This window comes from Curcuma longa, chromosome 5 (genome assembly GCF_044706935.1).
Source record: "Curcuma longa cultivar G26 ecotype Majalengka, Jawa Barat chromosome 5, ITB_CL_G26_1.1, whole genome shotgun sequence".
In the NCBI taxonomy this organism is placed as follows: domain Eukaryota; kingdom Viridiplantae; phylum Streptophyta; class Magnoliopsida; order Zingiberales; family Zingiberaceae; genus Curcuma; species Curcuma longa.
Genome location: NC_133865.1, coordinates 3,755,269 through 3,775,111, shown reverse-complemented (window position 1 = coordinate 3,775,111; position 19,843 = coordinate 3,755,269). Strand labels below are relative to the sequence as shown.

At 36.5% G+C, this 19,843-nt stretch overlaps 2 protein-coding genes across 2 annotated transcripts; one reads left to right on the top strand and one right to left on the bottom strand.

Moving 5' to 3' along the window:
* The first annotated feature begins 2,182 nt into the window (after positions 1-2,182).
* LOC141829655 (protein IQ-DOMAIN 9-like) lies at positions 2,183-3,907 on the top strand. Its single transcript, XM_074717179.1, has 5 exons — positions 2,183-2,348; positions 2,516-2,775; positions 2,867-3,094; positions 3,158-3,271; positions 3,355-3,907. Exons 2-5 carry the CDS (start codon positions 2,554-2,556, stop codon positions 3,712-3,714), a joined length of 924 nt encoding a protein of 307 aa, XP_074573280.1. The 5' UTR covers positions 2,183-2,348; positions 2,516-2,553; the 3' UTR covers positions 3,715-3,907.
* A 1,909-nt stretch (positions 3,908-5,816) lies between these two features.
* LOC141830084 (transcription factor PCF5-like) lies at positions 5,817-7,034 on the bottom strand. Its single transcript, XM_074717566.1, has one exon. The coding sequence runs from the start codon at positions 7,032-7,034 to the stop codon at positions 5,817-5,819; it is 1,218 nt and encodes a 405-aa protein (XP_074573667.1).
* Between the last annotated feature and the right edge of the window lie 12,809 nt (positions 7,035-19,843).

Here is a 19,843-nt window from a genome sequence, read left to right as displayed (position 1 = left end):
GGAAGTTTCCCATCGACCACCAGGTAAATCGGGAAGCATATACGACGGCCAATCCAGATGCCCAACATTCTTTGATTGCGTTCTCTATTTAAAAAAAATTCTTACAAATACGTCGTAATTGGGGATCGAACTACGGGTGTCTGGGTCACAACCCGAATGTTGATTTATCAATACCATAGTGATGCTGTTATTTGAATGCAACAATAGTAGTTGGCAGGAAAGATAAAATGGAAAAAACTAGGTCTTTTAAAACATCTAAAATTTAAGTGTATCTTTTAGGAATTTTCAAATCTTAAATATGTCTTTTCATCAATTGTTGTTATTTATTTATACATCTTATAACCATTTTATTTTGCAGGCAAATATTTTAGAAATATTCAAGTAGCTATAACTCAATTTAATTCATAGGATAGTGTTTTGATTCAAAGAGGTGATGAAGATAAGAAAGTAGAGTAAACCATGGACCCCATTATAGTGCTTGCCTTGACAAAATTTGAGTTTTATTTCTCTTTTTCTCTCATGATGTTCTCTTGATAAGTAGAGCTTTGAAATTTAGAAAAAAAAATAATTTTCTATTTTTTATTTTCAGAAATTTATTTTCATATTTATTTCCTCCCTTGAAATAATTCAGGATTTGGAAAAAAGAAAAAGCTGATTTTAGCAAATATGAGCATTAGTGTAGTTTAAAACTAAATGTGGCACCATAAATAATATAATTAGAAGAAAGTTAAGATAGTATACCAATATGTCGATAGATAATGAATAAATTTTAATTATAATAGTTTATGTTAACAAAAATAATATGATTCATTTGAATCTATTATTTATTAATAGAAAGATGAAATTTTAAACGATAGTTAACTAAAATAGTTAGTATAAAGTGTGTCATCAAATGAATGTATTAAAGAAGTAGGGATTAAATAAATATATTGTCAAATTATGTTAACAAAAATAATATGATTCAGTTATTATAAATATATATAACTTAACTATTATAAAATTTTATCGTAAACGCTATTTAATTGTACCATAAAAGCATTACAAAATTATATTGCTACAAATCCTTAGCACCAATTAATCAGAGATCTAATTCTTAAACTGCTATTTATGCAACATAAAGAAAATTGAACCCCACGAGATTACTGTACAACAGTTAGGTCCTCCAATAAATAATCAAATATTTAAAATTTGAATTTTAACTATGACGTATTATAAAAGAATTTTTTTCCCGATGAGAAGTGGATTGATCATCTGGATGGGCGTCCGTGAGTGCTTTCTAATTTACTTTGATGGCAGAAAACTTTCATACAGGGTAGAGTCACCATGAGGCTAAGGTGGACTCCAACCCCACCGTTTTTTTTAAATAATGACTTTTAATTTTTTTTTTCAATTTCATCACAAATCCATTTGTCATTCTAATAGCTAGCCTCTGGTAGTCGGTGTTAGTACCATATAATTTTGAATCTTGGTTACATCTCTATTTTTTAGGACCGAATTGCCTATTTCTAGAATTAATCGGATCACTTTCAAAATTAATTAAATCATAAAAATTATATATCTGGATTTAAAAAAAATAAATTAAAGCAAAGCAAATAGAAAATCTAACTATCCAACATGTTTCCATGTGCCGTGAGTAATCATGAGAATTGGATCCAATCCATAAGTTTCACGTAGTCCAGAAGAAACAAAAAACAAACTCCATTAGATGGCAAAGTAGTCCCTGTTCTATTCTTTTTGTAAAGATTTGCACATGCTTACTTTACCTTTCATTTAATATCCTAAAATACCATAGATATTCAAAGGAATAGAGAAGAGAAGAGAAAGGGAAGATAAAGAGAACTAAATTTTTATAGGAAACCAAATTTTAAAACCCTAATGGATTATTAAATTACGGATGGATGGTGCAAAGAGACATAATTATGGGTAGTACTATATGATCGGAGCAAGCAGCAAAGGATAGCTCGAGGTTGTTCTCCAGTCCCTGTGAGTTTTGTCGGGTTCCCGTATAAATCCAACCAAACCACCGTCCGCAGCAATGACTCAGGGTGGGTGTCGGCCGCTGTACTTAATTGGCATAATCAGAATCTTTCCACCCACCATTGGATTTTCCTTCCCACCAATTACGATACGAGACGAGACGAGACGAGCCAGTGGAATGGAAGACTAGTTGTCATTGTCTTTCCCTATCCCCTGTCCCGCACCATCTCCTTTCCCCTCGCTTCCAGTTTCATGTCTGCATTGCTTCTACTTGAGGGCTGCTGCTTTAGAGACGCCTCACCTTCTCCTGAATTCTCCTCCTCATCTTCGATCTTTAGCTCCTGCGTCCCTGCCGCTGTGTTGTCTTTCAGGTACTGATCAAGTTTCGCCTTCAATTTTTATGGATGTTGGTTGGAGGCCATCTTCTTCTTATTTTAGCTTCACAGTTTTGTTAGATCAATCTCGGTCACTTTATCGTTCTGCAGCTGCGCTTCAGGATTCTGTTTATGTTCATGTTGCAATCGTTTATTTGATTAAGGAACTTCTCTGCGTTGGGGATCTTTCCATTTATAGAGGATGGGGTCTGGAGATTGGCTCAAGACGATAATTCATAGGAAGAAAACAAAGAAAGCTACGGTAAGTAATTCGCAACCAAATGGCTTCAAGTTGAAGAATCAAGCCTCTGATCATCCAAATAAGCTACTAAATAATGGAGCTGAAAATGGGAATATTGGAGATGGTGTGACTGCTGAGGATGCAGCTGCCATTCGAATTCAAACCTCCTTTCGAAGATTTAGAGTATGATGCATGTCTTGTTGCATTTTTTTTTTCAGGGAGAAGTTTTGAGAAGTGGCTAAATTAGTAATATGTCATCTTGTATATTTCTTAGGCAAGGAAAACTCTTAGGACTCTGAAAAGAAAAGAAAGGTTGCAGACCTTGACTCATCGCAATTCTGTGCAAAAGCAGACGTCAAACACTTTGAGACATGTCCAATTGTGGAGCAAAATACAGGCACAGATTAGAACTCGACGCACTATGATGGTTGTGGAAGGCCGCCTCAGGCAAAAGAAACATGAGAACCAGTTGAAGCTCGAGGCAAAGCTTCAGGATTTGGAGGTAATCCAGTTGATAGACATGAATCAAGTTTAACAATGTTCATTATTTCTTTGTTCTTAACAGGTAGAATGGAATGGAGGCACTGAAACGAAGGAGGAAATAATTGCCAGGATACAACAAAGGGAAGAAGCTGCAGTTAAGCGCGAGCGAGCTATGGCTTATGCATTCTCCCATCAGGTCTGCTGTCGAACAACTTGCTAAGGTGTGATGAAAACTTATCATTAATTTGACTGCTTGGAATTGTCTTCCACCTGATGCAGTGGAGGGCAAGCTCGGGGATTAACCAAGGGCCATTTGTGTATGAGCTAGCAAAAGGTAACTGGGAATGGAGTTGGGTGGACAAGTGGATTGCAGCACAACCATGGGAGACAAGGCCTTCTGCTCAGTCTCAAGTTAAGCCAGCTTTGAAAGCCAACAAGATCGCCAACCCCTCAATCCAGACAGTACCCACTTCATCAAAGCTCACAAGCACCGATGCAAAGGATTCAATCAAGAAACCTCCTAAGCAATCAGATGAAGAAACTACTCTAAAGAACACAAATACTCCTCGCCTGAGAAGCAAGAGTGGTAAATCAAAACAAGAAGAACAACCTTCTCAAGGAGGGGAAATTGTCACATGACTTATTTTCTCGCAAGGCCAGAGGCACCAGTTATATAAATAATTGTGTGAATTGAAATTTGTTTGAGGTTTACCAATTCATGTCGAGAATAAGAGTTCATTACTGCATGGACATGTAAATGTTTTACAGAATATGTGTGATATGAATTTGAATTGATGTGAGGCAACAAAGAGTTTGGTTGGAAGTTGTTGGAGGTTCTAAATTTTTTTTCTCTCTGTAGAGTGATGGTTTGGATGATTGAGACAGGTCTTCCCAATTAGCTGGCCTTTGAAACAATAGGATTGCTGTGTTCGCCTGCAAACATGGATGGCAGGTTTGGTCTCTTTCATCCACATTGAATTCTAATCAATGGAGAACCTACCAGATATCGAGGCTAATTATTTCCTTCCAGGTATTTTCCTCTAGCAAAGGTATACTACTTCACAAGATTAATCTCCTAAATTCAGGGCAATCTATGTATTAAGTTTTACAGGCCACAAAAAAAGAGAGATTGTAATGTAAAAACTGAGTAGCATTGTAATCAGTTGGAGAATTCTCATGAAAACAAGAGCAGTAAAAGCTGATGCTGTTAAAGAAAGAGATCTATTGTGCAACATGAAGCTACCACAATACAACACTTGCTCTTAGCTGAGTATTACTAATCTAAAAACAATCAATACAGCTTTAAGAGTTTCTAGCACATTGAAATTAAAATTATTATTATTATTATAATGCATGGTATCATGTAATTTTATATAGTTACATACTACAACATTTTATATTTTTAGAGTGAATATATAAAATTCTTGTACATTAGTATGTAACTTAACATACTTATCGATTGTGATTTTCAAATTTAGTATGATGAAAGCTTAAGATGTGTACTAGTAGACTCTCAATCTCTTTTAAGACTTTGTTCCTCTTATTTAATCATCTTTCTTGATACGAGGAGATAAAGAGAGGAGACAAGAAGGCAAAAGGGCAAGATTAGCAAGCCCCAAGCCTGCTCTTACCATACCCAACAATAGAGATGAGGGTAGAAAGAATTTTATCCTCAAAGCTCTCTCTATGGTAACCTGCCAGCCCAATTTTGAGAAGACAGATTTAAGGATAAATTCCATCTGCAAAAAGGAATCCAAATCCTTCTTTGCCTATTATAACCGAATAAGCGAAGGAGAGATCTATGCAATAGAAGCTCACCTCTGCTGCTAATGAATTCTGCACCAGAAAACAGGATCTAAATGGTTAGTTTACCCACGCAGATTTTGCAGGGGAAAAGAGCAGAGCTCCTGTGGAAATCCGATGCAAAAGAGTTTTAAACTCCTCTCCTAGCTTTGACTTCATTCATGAAATTTCCATCCACACTAAACATGATTGATGCGAAATCCCTCCCCTTGGATTATTGGATTGTGGTTGTAAAATGGAAAATTATGATGTAACTCACCTAGCGAGTTGTGGTAAGACTACAACAAGATGGAAGGACTGTGGCAATTGAAGCTGGGCTTGGAGGAGACAAAGATTGTCTCACATTTTTATCATTTCGTCTCCTCTCTTCCCTCTGGAAGAAGATAGTATAAACACAAAGGATGAAATCCCTCCCCCTCTCCTCTCCCTGCTCACTCTCTCCTCTTCTCTCCTCTCCTTTCCTATTCTCACCAAAGATAAGCATACCAGCTGAACATACTAGTAGTACTTGTGCCTATTGGTTGCCAATCACACTAATCCTTCTCTACATCTACTTGTCAATTCTTGATCTTGCTTATGTGAATTGTATTTGCTCGCTCAAACTGTAACCTTGTCTATTATTTTGGAAGCCTTGGCACATAAAATCTCAGTCGTTTTCATGCAACAACGTAAATATCACAACATCACAAGTAGAAGCAGTTCGAACGAATAGGACATGAAAAGCAATTGAGAACAACCGTCCCGCAACAGTGCAATTGCTTTGGAAGACGGTGCAAGGGAAACACAAGATAAGCAAATGATGCTATCTTCACACTCATCCACTAGAACCAAGCAAATCTACGAGTAACTGAAACGAACGATAGAAACTTTGAGAAATCCAGAGTGGAAGCTGGAATTTACCTGTTGAGTGGTGGTCTTGTTCTCTTTCTTCCACTCCATTAATGGCGCGAAGCAGAGGGCAGCCGGTTTGAGATGCTGCCGTGCTCCTCTTCGCCCTGAATCCGTGGTGGGATGCAGAATCCCAGGATGCCAGCTTCGGAGGTGAATTCCATGGCAGAAACCGAGGAATGGAGCACCGGGTGCATCTGGAGCTCCGGTTCTGCCCAACCACGGACCGAAGGCGAGTTACTGGACTGAAGGGGTTCCCTCTGAGAGAAAAGCTGGCTCGGGCCGAGAGCAGCGGCAAGAGGCGGCGCAGCCTGCGGTGGCGGAACACCGTAAATAAATTCTCCGAATCCAACGCCGCCGCTCGACTCGGGCATGTACCACGAAGCCATTTGCCGGCTTTGTTCAGCCCAGCCTAATGAGCGAGCGGAGCCAACGAGTAGAGAATCGTGTGTGGATGGAGTTGGAGCTTGGTGATGGTGGTGGTGGCTGGGATGCGAGTGTTGAAAGATCGGAACTTGGAAGGATTGGAGGGAGAGACGGAGGTCTTGAAGGCCCGGCGGGTAGCGTTGACAGCCTACTGGAAGAGTGCTCGAGGACGGCGAAACAGCGGTGGCAGTAGTAGCCGCCGCCATTGGAAATAACGATTTGATCGTATCGGCAATGGCGGTATTGTCGAACGAAGGCGGGAGGAAACTACTGCTTCCACCGCCGTCACCGCCGCCGCCCCCGTCGTCTTCATCATAGCTGAAGGCAGCATCTACTGGTGGCTCATCGATCCCAAATTTGTTCTTGCCGGACTCGTCCGAAGGTTGCTCCGAGGCAGAGGAATCGCAGGGTTGTGCAGGAGCTACGGAGGCCGATGCCGCCGCGTCGACGGCGATCGCGGTGGGGATCCACGCGGGGAGCTCGGCTAGCTGGTCGATAGCTGGCTTGGCGTTCTTGATGAGCCAATCGATGGCCTTGCTGGGGCGGTCGTAGCCAAGCCGGTCCTGGACGTCGTAGAACTGGATGGCAGTGTGGGCGGAGAGGCGGACACGGCGGTCGCGGGGGCCCTTGGAGGTGCACACTTTGCTGTGGCGATCCTTCCGGCCGGTGGACCGCACAATGTGGCCTCCTTCGACCTCCACAATCTCCCCGCCGCCGCCGCCCCTCAGCCTTCCCGACCTCGGGTAAGGCGGCGGCGGCGGCGGCCCCTGCTGCTGCCGTCGATGGCGAAGGGGGAGCTGATGGAAGCCGAGGCCTCCGTGGTGAGCATGCTCGTCTTCCATCCTCTCCGCATACTCGAAAGACGAAGCCGGGGCACTTGATATGAAGCTACTGCCGCATGATTACTGACTCCAAATCGTGGTTCTTCGTCAGCTCAGCCTCCAGCCTAAGAGATTGGCTTTGTTAACAGTGAAAACAACCTCTCATGGCTTCCTGCTCCCACTTCTGCTGCTGGTGGTCTGTGAACATGTGGTGGTGGCGCCACTCTTGCTTCCCTGGGAAAAGTTGCGGCCATACAAGTCTCAGGGTACCATAAGCGATACCAGAACTGGAGCTCCCTCTGCTTACAGCAACACAATACACTGAACACAGTGCATCAGAGGACAAGAAGAATAGAACAAAGGAGGAGCCACTGCAGAGGGAAATCAGAGTGCCACTTACACTTTCACTCGCAAGGTAACTCGGAAATGAAAAAAAATAACTAAATAAATATAGAAGAAAAAAAAACAGATTGTTCTTTTCTAGGCTGAAAGGGTTGCAAGAACAGGAAGATCTGGGATGGGCACAGTGTTTAGGGTGTTCAAAGAACAGGAGGAGCACGATGGTGAGCTCGTGGTTGGGGTTTTAGTCAAAAAGAAGGAAGAGGTGAGAAGGATTGTGTCGCTCTTTCGGGCATGAGCTTAAGGAGTAGATGGTAGAGAGAAAGAGAGAAGGAGAGATGGAGAGCAAGGACAAGGAGACGAAGGAATCCCTGCTACAGTTCCATCTCCCCTGCACTGTGCATAACTGTTGATATTTATTTCTTACACACGGTATCGTTATTAAAAAATAAAATGATTTAATTTATATTTAATTGTTCGATGAAAGTCGTATGTACGATTTGGAGGAACTTCTGTCGTATCTTTCGAGATCCACTTACAAACTAAAATAAATAATTATTTTTAGTTCTAACTAATGAAATGAAAATTAATTCTTTGATAGTGCATAAGAAAAATTATAAAATTCGATCTCATTTATTTATCGTGATTAAATAATTAACATATTGATTTATCGTATTTTGAAATATGAAAAAAATAATTGATTTATCAAATTTTCTATAGAGTCATAAAAAATTTTAACAAAAGACAGTAGAAATTTATTAATTCATTTTAGATATTATATTCAATTGACAATAAAAATATATTTAAAATTATATATAAGATACACTTAAGATATCAATTTTTTTTATTTTTTTATTTTAATGAAATGATAAAATTTTATTACAGTTGAAATCAATCTCACATCTAAAAGTTATGATGTCAAAATTTGATAAAAAAATGAGCAAAAGTCGAATCTCGATGAAATTGAGATAATACCCTTCTTCGTCGTGGTCAACTACAACTTCTCGATTTACTTTTTCACAAATGATCATGGAACTGATTATGTGAGATTGCTAGGATGACGAATTTTATTTTTTTAAAATGATGTCCAAATTTTCCTCCTCGTTGATCTTCTCATGATGGAGCTGAATTTGCGAAGAGTAATAAATATCAAAGGTTCATCAAGAGTTGTCTCAACGAAGCTACTCTGATGTCTAAATTATCATAATATTTTAATGAAAAGAGATAAAATAGTATGAGAAGTTGAATTAGAGAATCCCTTGGAATGAAGCATATACCTTCTCGTTCCTTTTGATCTTGGATACTGATAGAATTAGGGTATTTTTCTAAGAAGAGGACTGTACGAGGGGAAAAAAAATCGTGATCAAATCCAAAAGACAATCATAGATCATTGTCTGTTTATCAGTAATCAGATTAGTTGGTTACATTGGTAGTTCAATGTCTTTAAACCCAAAAAAGAAGACAAAAAGAAGTGTTCAATGTTCACATGTTAAAAGGGAGCTAGCTCAATAAATTTTGAGATGAAAAAAAAATAGTATTTAAAAAAAACAAAAAAGACTAAAGGTATGTCCTTTTTATCAAAATATCAAAAGCACCCTCTAGTTTCTTAAATTATTGTACCATAGTCTAACTTTGTTCACCCGTTTAAAAAAAAAATCAAACTGAATACTCAATTGGACTAACAAATGCACCTAATTGTAAACTCATGTAGCAGTTACCTAAATATATCAATAGATTAAATTTTTTAATTCGTATCGGTTTGGTTTGATTTGGTTTAATTTGATTTGATTTGATTTGATTTATCAATTGGATCATAGTTTTCCACCCATAGTTGGACAAGGGCAAGAGCTCATATGAGGTCCGACTGATACTCATGAAAAATTTATAATGGGTGCTTATAAAAAATAGGGAAACCACATGCGCATGAAGACACATAAGGATCATGTGAACTTACACGAGAACTATATGTTGTAAAGTGTACTAGTGTTTTGATATTTAGACAAAATGTTAATAAGTTTCCTCTTATTTTTTTGGGTCATATGTAGTATTCAGAGTTTATCTCGATTTGGTACTGTTCCGCATCCTGCATCAAAATAGTGCTTTACCCCTAGATGTCCAGTCAACTACTATATCTCAATGCATTTTGGGGAGAACCAGCTAATTCTGGATTCAAGTGGCATTTCATCCCTAACCATAACTCATCAACTGATTCTTCAACATCAGTCGGTTCGGACTTCCACTTAGTTTCACACAAGCTTTATCCTGGTCATGGATAGATCACCCAGGTTCGGGTTCATAAGTAGTGACAATCACCCATATGAAGACTCGCTTTTGCTACGACTCCGGTGGGTTCCCTTAACCAAGCCATTGCCTATGAGTCACCAACTCATCTTCAATAGACACGCGGTCAGAAATCATATTATCCTCCCACTGCTTAGGAGCTCACAGTTTCATGCTCTATTTCACTGCCCGATGGGGGAGGTTTTTTTCACCTTTCCCTCATGGTACTACTTTGCTATCGATCACTAGGAGTATTTAACCTTGCAAGGTGGTCCTTGTTGATTCACATGGGAGCAATATCCAAAGTTTCGATAAGGATGATTAGATACTTGACAAGTAAAAATTTCAATAGGTTAAGAGTGACAGATGTTTAACAGAAGTGAGAATTCTTCACAATATTGAGTCCTAGGGCTACAAACAAACCAATCCGAGCTAAGCTTTGTGATATTCAAACTTGTTTGATAAGATAACTCGAGCCGAGCCGAGCCTAAAATGAATCAAGTGATTGAAATGATTATTCAAGCTTGGCTTGATTTCGTTTTTATGAACTTGAACTTGGTTCAAACTTGACTTAAGCTTGGTTATGTTGACTAATGAAGGATTTGAGTCGACTAACACTTTGACAGTTGCATGATGACATCTTGAGTCAACTCAATAAGTAATTTCATTGCCCCCGGAACTATGGTGCAATGGTAAGAGATGGGTTGTGTTAGTGTCAGCATTAAGAGTCAATCATGAGATGATTGATTTAAGACTATCGTATCATATTTTAATAAAAATAATATTTTATATTTATTATATTTATTTTAAAATCTATGTAAATTTGATTAAATATAATAATGTCCTAGAGTGGTAGGTTCGGTTCTATATCATATCAATTATTTGAATTAATTATGAGAGACTATATACACTATTCTTAATTATTTTTAGTCAAGTAGTAATATACAAGGTAATGTTAGTGCATTAAGACTAGTATGTAGGTTAACTAATGACTTAATCTCACAAGACAAGGATATAATATATCAAATTATATATATATATATATATATATATATATATATATATATATACCTACTATGAGAATGTTTCATAGATTGTTATATGAGTGTTATAAACATTCTCATAATGACTATTGATATTATGGTTTCCTACATAAGTTGTGTACTTTAGTATCGACAAATATCACCTGTAATAAACTTGATTATAAAGTCGTTCACTAGGTATGCAATAAGCTATGTGGAGGGATATGAATGATGTAGATGAAATTTGTCCCTTCCATATAGTGGAAGTGATGTCTGTGAACCCTTGATTAAGTAGGACTACTAAAATGTATGACCATGCTCAAATAAATCAATATGAGATATTGAGTTTATTTGATTAAGTAAGTCTACTTAGAGATCAAGAAACATATAAATTGATAAGAGGATGAAATTATCTATGCTTCGTAAATCAAATTAGATGTCATAGACAAAAGGACTAAGTTATACAATAAAATAGTCACAAACATGTTAGGTCGAATCTATGACATTCTCGTCATTTGGGTAGTCATGATGCATTGCTAGATGCCAATTATTACTTGTGTCTTTAAAATGAGATTTTAGAGCCACTATCAATGTTACGAGAACCTATTGGGGTAGCACACAAAGAGCGCATCGATTTTGCAATTTTGTTTATTTTAGTATGACTAAAATTAACTAGGCCTAAGTTTTAAGTAATATATTTTGGATAACTTGTTGGATTAATGGGTTAATTTAATTGAATCTTAAACTTATTATATTAATGGATTAATCTAATTGGATCTTAAAATTTATTGAATTAATGGTTTAATCAAATAAGCCCAAACTAAATGAAACCAATGGTTTTTTATACTCACATAACATGATCTTATCTGATAAGATCCTGTTAAGCCTGAAAGTTATGTTTTAAATATCAACTTAAATAATAGCTAACACTATGACATCGAGATAGGAATTTTCAAATTTGCTCGTGAGACGAGCGACTAGGCGGCGTACTCATGAGGCTAGTGGCTTGGTAGTTTGCTCATGTGGATACCTTAGAGGCGTGAATGTGTTGATCGCATTGAGATCAATTTCACTCTCTAGATTCGCAAAGGCTCTATGCATCTAGAGGTAAATTTTCTAGAACAACGATTAATCAAGAATTCACATGGACCTCAAGTGAATTCTTTTGTTCGCTATGTTTTATGTTGATTTTCTCATCAAAGTCCAATAGGATGGACTCCCTAGGCAACACAGGTTCAAATATCACCTAGAATACATTATACTTAGAGAGTTTGAAAAACTTATGACGTTGGGTTACCTGTTATGACCCATCTGCGCTTTCTGATTTATCCTGATAGTCGGTAGAAAACATCCATGAGGCCAGACTGGTCACTTCCCAAATTAGTTGGATCGTAAGAGTTAGATACCTATATTATCAAAAAAAGAAGCAATGTCATTAATACAATCAACTAGTAAATTTGTTAACGCAATTGCATAATCTACATATAGAGGATTTAGTTGACTAATGAAATAATTATGTTGTTGCAACGGAATACATAATTATTACAACGGCAGCAATCCACAAGCTTCAAAAAAAGATTAGTCAACTGGTGGCATAAAATAATTGATTGAAGAGGTTGCAAAGCTATTGCATGACAAGGATTAGTCGATTGGAAGCATAAAATAGGTGACTGAACCAATGTAGGATAAATATTTTAAATGTTGAGTGAAGATTGGGTTGTTCCCATGTAAGCTAGAAGGGGTGAATAATTTCAATCACTTCTTCTTGATTTTATGCTCGTCGTTTGAATGCATGCATAGTGAAAACTTGAATTAAAACCGACATCACATGCATAACTCTAAGATTTTTCTTGGTTAACCACCTCCCAAGGAGACTACGTCCAAGGCTTAGTCCTAATGACTATTCCCACTATCTTTCTCCTTCTTGGATACCTTCCGGAAGCGGAGGTCTTTTACAACTCTTTCACAATCAATACAATAAGAAAATAAATACACAAAAGTAAATACAAAGAATGTAACAATTTTATAAGAATCTTATTTTTTTTATTGTTGTTGGTTGATTTAGAATGCTTGTTGGTTGATTTAGAATGCCTCTTATTGGTTTGAAAATGCACTAGTACTTCGTTCTTAAATTTCCAAGAATCAGCTGCAAAAATGTCCTCAAAATCCTTCTTTTATAGCCTTAGGTCGGGGAATATTTTTTTCGATCAATCGAATGATCAATCAGTTGATTGATCTATAAATTTGAACATCAACTTAACGGTGTAGGATCTAAGATCCTAGAGGGGGTGAATAGTGCTCTTCTTGCTTTTTCGCATATTCGAGAAATTCATAAATCAAGTATATAAAACATAGTTACTACCTATCAAAGGCTTAACGATGGTGTAGGATCTAAGTATAACACTTTTATTGCTAATATTCAAGTATAAAAGATGAATTATATGTAGGATCAGATAAGCGCTAAAGGGCGGGGTGAATAGCGCTTAAGGTGTTTTTCCCCGATTTCGAACTTTCAATCGTTATAACTTCGTAAATCAGATTGCAACGGGAATTAAGCAAAATAAAATAGGTGACATGTTTATTTTTACTTGGTTCACAGCCGAAGACTGCTACTCCAAGGACCACGATCTGTGATCGTTTACGTACGGGCAATCCACTATAAAACTTATTTCCTTACGGAAAATAAGTTGTAACGATTACAAAATTCAACAATAAAACAACACTTTATCATATTAACAAAGTATAATAGAAATATAATCGTTATCAACACCGAAGTTTCGAGGATCTTCTTTCTGGCGCGATTCTGGCGTTACGACGGCTGGATGGACGCTGCTGTTCGCTCAGGGCGCCATCGGCTCGACGTGACTTGATCGTGAATGTACTGAATGAGTTGTAGAGAAGCCTCTATTCGTAGTCTTTTTATAACACCTTTCGGTCGATTGGAACACTGTTCAGGTCGACCCCACGTAGACTGCCGATCCACTATCTCCGCGACTGACTCAACCTTCAGGTCGACTGGAACTACCATTCAGGTTGACTCCAATCTGACGTAGAGGATCTTGATAGACTTCGACTTCCACTGTGCTTATCCGATCTCAAGTCGCCTGAAATCCACACTTCAGTCGACTCGACCGTCCAGTCGACTCGAACCTCAGATAAGGTTGCCTGGAGTTAAAGACTTCACCTCTTCAATCTGCAATACAAGTTAGTTCCAAATATAAAAAAAGCAGATTGAAGAATCAGTTCTATAAACTATTTCTTGGTCTTAACTTCAGGTTTCCAGTGAAACCTTGGGTTAGATCGACGCCTACAGTTCCATTTCGGGAATGTGTCCTGACCAACTCCTCTCGGGAGAATTTACCTGACTTTGCCAACCAAGTCCTCCAGACTTGTTGGACTTTTTGCTCAGCTTTGATCCTTGATGCCCAGGAATTTGCTGCTAGGATCCCCCGGTCCTTCAGACCTTCTAGACTTCACCAACCCTCTGGTCCTCTTGATCGTACCCGATTGGACTTTGGCCATGCTTCTCGATCCTCCGACACTGCATGGGCTTGCACCTGGTGCACTTGACCTGCCAAGTCTTCTGTCTGATCCTCCAGATCAGGACTTGTCCTTGCCTAGCCTACAACTAGGACTTTTGCTTTTTGCCTAGCTTCAACTAGGACTTTCCCTCTACTCCCTGCACACTAGTTTAACTTGTTAGTCCAACAACACACTTAACTTGAATCTCGTGCCATTATCAAAACCAATATTCAATCATTTAGTGCTTCCCGCACCAACAATCTCCCCCTTTTTTATTATGGCAATTCGAGTTTCAGGTTAAGAAAAAAAATACTAACTTAAAGAAATAGAGTTTATAAAAATGTCATGCATAATGTGTAAAAAAAATGTTAACCTTAACTCCTTCTGCTTCTAGGGCTCTCCCTGAACTTGTACTTAGTTGAAAACAAGCAATATTTTGAAAAGAAGTATATTTTAGTTCTCTCCTCCTGAAATTGATATTGCTTAGTTTTGAATGAACTTATTCAAGTCCTTTAAAGTAAAAATATTTTTTGAGAACTTTGAAAATCTTTAAACTTTTTCAAATAATTTGAATTTTAAAGCTTAAGTTCAAACTTATTCAAGCTTTTGAAAAATTTAAGTCAAAATTTGAACTTAAAAAGTTTAAGCCTTAAATTTTTTTTTTGAAGAAATGAATTTAAAAAAATAAAAATTTTTTAAAGACTTGAAACTCATAAAAAAAATTTGAAGACTTAAAATTCATAATTCTCTCCCCCTTTGACATAATCAAAATAATACCTAACGGGTTTGAGTCTAAGCATTTTAATAATAGATAAAACATATAGACACAAAAAAAATTTTTCGAGGGATGAGTGTCCAACTTAGATTTTAGTTAATTACTAGAAAGTAGTAGTTTGACCCAGTTAGCCAAGTGTAAGTGTATCATTCCATTGAGCTTTAAGCTTAGGAACACTTAACTTGACAATGTATTTTAAAGCCCAAGTAAGGTTCGATGCACTGACACAAGCATCTGATACTTAGGCTAGAATCCTATACATCTCACACCATTTTATATTTTATAAACACAAGCAAGGTATCTAGTGTGCTTTGTGAGATGCTTCACCTAGATCTATAGGTACATGCTTTCTAGGGGATTGATTCTAGTCTAAGGCTAAATCATTCTTTTCTTTACTTTTGAAATAAAAAGGAAAAAAAATTCAAAAATAGATTTTTCAAAACTAAAAAATAAAAATTTTGAAATCTTTGAAAAACTATTTTATAATAGATTGAAAACCAACATGTGAATTTTGAAAACTTACATTTTTTCTAATCTACCAAGCAAAGAAAAAATTATGCACAAATTCGACAGATGTGCAAGGATTAAATTACAAATAAGTGAACTATAATTATGCACATAAGTAGCAAAAAAATATTCATAGTGTATGTAATAGTGTGATAACTGATTTGAATAAGTCAAATCAAATATCTACTGAGGTGGTGGAGGTGGTGGTGGTGGATGGCCCCAAGCTTTAATCATCTCCATCAACTCTATCATCCTAGCATCCTGACTATCGAAGCGACTGATCACCGTCTACTGGAAGCCCTTGAGAGACTCCTCGAGTCGGGTCAGCCGCTGGTCAGTCGTAAGTGGAGGTGGAGGTGTAGGAAGCCCAAACAACTCCTCTATGTTTAACTTGTCATCTATGCCATCAGTTGCTGGCTGGGGCTGGGGCTGAGGATGGGGCTGTCGTCTCTAGGAAAGCACCCCATCGTCATCTATCTGAACCCCACCTAATGAAATGTTCCTAGATCCTATCATGTCAAAATCACTAAGTGACATGATATCACCATCAGTGATATTAACCCCTAGTGAGCCTAATAGACCAGTCAGGATATGACAGTACGACATATGAACTCTTTTTCTAGTGGTCACAGAAGATGCAAAAATAATGGTATGGAATATATGTAAACCTATATCTATGTCAAGTCTATGTATGAATGCATAAAGGAGAAAAGAGTGGAAGGGTCTTATATATAACAACGATGCCCCTAGTAGTCAGTGGCAGAATGTAGTTCACTATAACTCTATACAGGACATAGTCCTGAATCCTAAGTCTGCCAGAGGGAAATAGAACTGTACCAGGAGCTCGGTCCTCCTGATAGAAATATGTATACATAATATCTAGGGTGATGTGGGAGTAGGGATCTCTAAAGGGTAAATCCCTAGGTGGATAGCACGAGAAAGTGCACTTAGAGGGGCGGAGTTCTATGAATGTACTAATGAAGGAGGGTGTCATGGTAATGCCCCTCTCTCCAACTCGAGTAGAGAAGGTCACGTCATCGACCTGAACTAGGTTATTATATAACTCGGCACATAAAGTTGTGTTAGCCGGAGTCGTACAATAAACTAGTCGATGTAAATGGTAATGCTCAATAACCTCTATCGATGTAATGCAAGATCGTGCAAAGAATGCTCTATCAAGATATCTAGAATGTAATGGAACATATGATAATTCTTCAAATCTACGTTTATGCTTGTCTGTGGGGAATTTAGGGTCAGTGCTAGGGGTCCTAGAGGGTCCAGCCTCACACCATCTTTTCACACGTCTAGAACATAATAAAATTGACATTTTAATAAAAGAAAACTAGAAATTAACTAATTTAGGAAGTTTTAGGAGGTTACCTAGGTATTTTTGCAGTATAATAAAAGACCTGATGACATAGGATGCTTTCGGCGCCGCGAGAGGATAGAAAAGGCATGTAGAAAATAGAAAGGTGTGGTTTTACCATGTGGGCCGGTCAACTGGAATAGTGATTCAAGTCGACTGGAATAATGCAGTGCGAGTCGACTGGAGCTTCGTTCCAGTCGACTTGAATCAGAAAATCGCGTGCTCGAAAGAAATCCGTGACTGGTTTAGGGTTTCTGATCCGGGTCGACTGGAATACTAATTCCAGTCGCTTGGAATCGACTGAATATGTTTTTTTAGGTTGATTTCGCTTATTTATTTTGTTTTAATTAATTAAATTTATCTTAGAGTTTGATTGAGGTAAATCTTTAGTTTGATTGGTTCAATATTAAAGTTAGTTAAGGTTAAGTTGGGATTAATATAAATTAGGTAAAATTATTATGTTTAATTTTACTTAATTCATTTAAGGTTGAAATTAATTAAGTAAAATTATTTAGGGCTAAAAATTTTTTAAGTTAAAATTAAAAAATTTTAAGTTAAAATTAATTTAAGTAAAATTTATTTAAGGTTAAAAATTATTTAAGTTAAAATTAAAAAATTTAAGTTAAAATTAATTTAAGTAAAATTTATTTAAGGTAAAATTGTTTAAGTTAAAAAAAAATTTATGTTAAAATTAATTTAAGTAAAATTTATTTAAGGTTAAAAATTGTTTAAGTTAAAAAAATTTTAAGTTAAAATTAATTTAAGTAAAATTTATTTAAGGTTAAAAATTGTTTAAGTTAAAATTAATTTAAGTGAAATTTATTTATGGTTAAAAATTGTTTAAGTTAAAATTAAAAAAAATTTAAGTTGAAATTAATTTTAGGTTAAAAATTGTTTAAGTTAAAATTAAAAAAATTTTAAGTTAAAATTAATTTAAGTAAAATTTATTTAAGGTTAAAAATTATTTAAGTTAAAATTAAAAAAAATTAAGTTAAAATTAATTTAAGTAAAATTGATTAAGTTAAAAAGAATTGTTAAGTTGAAAATTGTGTAAGTAAAAATTAATTAGAAAATTGTTTTAAGAAAATTATTTAAGTTAAATTTATTAAAAATTATTTAGGTTAAATTAATTAAAGTAGGGGTTTAGGGATTTTTTTTATTTTTTTATCCCTGGGTCATGGTACTGCGGTAGGATATCCAGGTTGTCACCCAGGCACCCGTAGTTCGATTCTTAGCTACGGTGTATTTGCAAGAATTTTTCTCCAAATGGGGATCACAATCAAAAGATGCTGGGCATCTAGGTTGGCCGCTGCATGCGCTTCCCGATTTATCCTAGTGGCCGGTGGGAAACTTCCGTGGGGCCGGGCCGGTCACCTCCAGGGATTGAGTCAATGCGATTGACTGGAATTTATTATTCAATTAAAGTAAGATTGATTTAAGTAAAATTAATTAAGTTAAAATTGAGTTAAGTAAAATTAATTAAGTTAAAATTGAGTTAAGTAATATTAATTTAAGGTTAAAATTAATTTAAGTAAAATTATTGAGATTAAAATTAATTAAGTAAGATTATTTAGATTAAAATTAATTTAGGTAAAATTATTTAGATTAAAATTAATTTAAGTAAAGATTATTTTAAGTAAAATTATTGAAATTCAAATTATTAAAAAAACTTAGATTGATATTTAAGTAAAATGAAATTGTTTAAAATTAAATTAAAAATTTACTAATTCATCTTATCCATTTCTAAATTATCAATCAGTTAATCCTATAAGTTTTGTAAGATGACTTTTCAATTTTATCTTATTAATTATTGTTTTAGGTACTTATTATTTGATTAACCTTGAGTTATATTCAAGTTTAATCTTTTGACTTTCTAAACCTACATTTCAAGAAATAGTTTTCAGGCAGTAGCGAGGCACAGGGGCCTTCTTGGATATCGGAACAACGACCATGTTCTAAGACAAAACTGATTCAAGAAATTATAAGTTTAGCTAGTCTAGGAAAAATCTTTGGTCTAACTAGTCTAGGATGTGGCGAGGTGGCTTCGGCTAGTTCAATCTGGCTAAGCAAACCAAGTAAGGTACTCCTTACCCCACTTGACTACTTAAACTAAGTCTCTCTAATGTACTATCATTTCGCCCCACTCTCGTACTAGGTTGGCAAGAGTTAATCAAATAGTTAGTCCTTATCTAGCATAGGTTATTCTAATACAGAAAAGAAAAAGCTAAATTAAATATGCAAGCAATCAATTGAGTTTGGATTCCCTTGGATCGTGAACCTTGTTGGGTCGGATCAAATATATTTGATCCTTGGTGACCTAGAATTAGTTCGTTCCAACTAGATTAACCAATTTAGACTTGGGAACCCATGCTTGGACTCTAGGTCTATTTAATTTGTGTGTGCTATGCAATAATATCATGAATGACCTATTTTTCGATTTGTGTCCAATGCCCAATCGGTTGTATCCAGCTTTCTGAGATCCAAGTATCATGTTAAGATACTTTCGTCAGTGGATTGCTAGATGAAATCCACTCGACCAATAAATCTGTGAGGTTCTGAATAAATGGATCAGTTGACTGCTGGAGGCTCAGTCGTCGTCGACTGTTTGTATAAAAGAAACCCTGCGCGCTCGAGTCGACTGATCCATCATTAGTCGACTGCTGACGAAGTTTGTATAAAAGAAACCCTGCGCGACGGTCGACTGCTAACCCTAGGGTTTAGCCGATCTTGCCGCCTTCTTCTTGCTTTCGTGTCCTCCAGCCACCTAGAGCCTTTATTTCCTCTTTTCTTCACCCTTTCCACCTTTATTTCCTCTCTTTCACTCAAAAACTAGGGTTTTCAAGCTTGTGTTTGGACAAACTTCACAATGGAAAGAAGGTATACATGTTAATATACTTTCTCTGAGTTCTTCCTTCTTTATGATTATTTCTGAGCTAATTTCCTCTTTGTTCCTTGTTTTTGCATCACCCATGCATTGCATTATAGAGTTAGGCAAAAACATACTGCAAACCGTCCACCT

Bases quoted from the DNA above. Each gene is read 5' to 3' on its own strand.
- LOC141829655 (XM_074717179.1), top strand. From the start codon at position 2,554: ATGGGGTCTGGAGATTGGCTCAAGACGATAATTCATAGGAAGAAAACA. The intron at 2,776-2,866 runs GTATGATGCATG...TATATTTCTTAG, and splicing joins CCTCCTTTCGAAGATTTAGA to GCAAGGAAAACTCTTAGGAC. The intron at 3,095-3,157 runs GTAATCCAGTTG...TGTTCTTAACAG, and splicing joins CAAAGCTTCAGGATTTGGAG to GTAGAATGGAATGGAGGCAC.
- LOC141830084 (XM_074717566.1), bottom strand. From the start codon at position 7,034: ATGGAAGACGAGCATGCTCACCACGGAGGCCTCGGCTTCCATCAGCTC.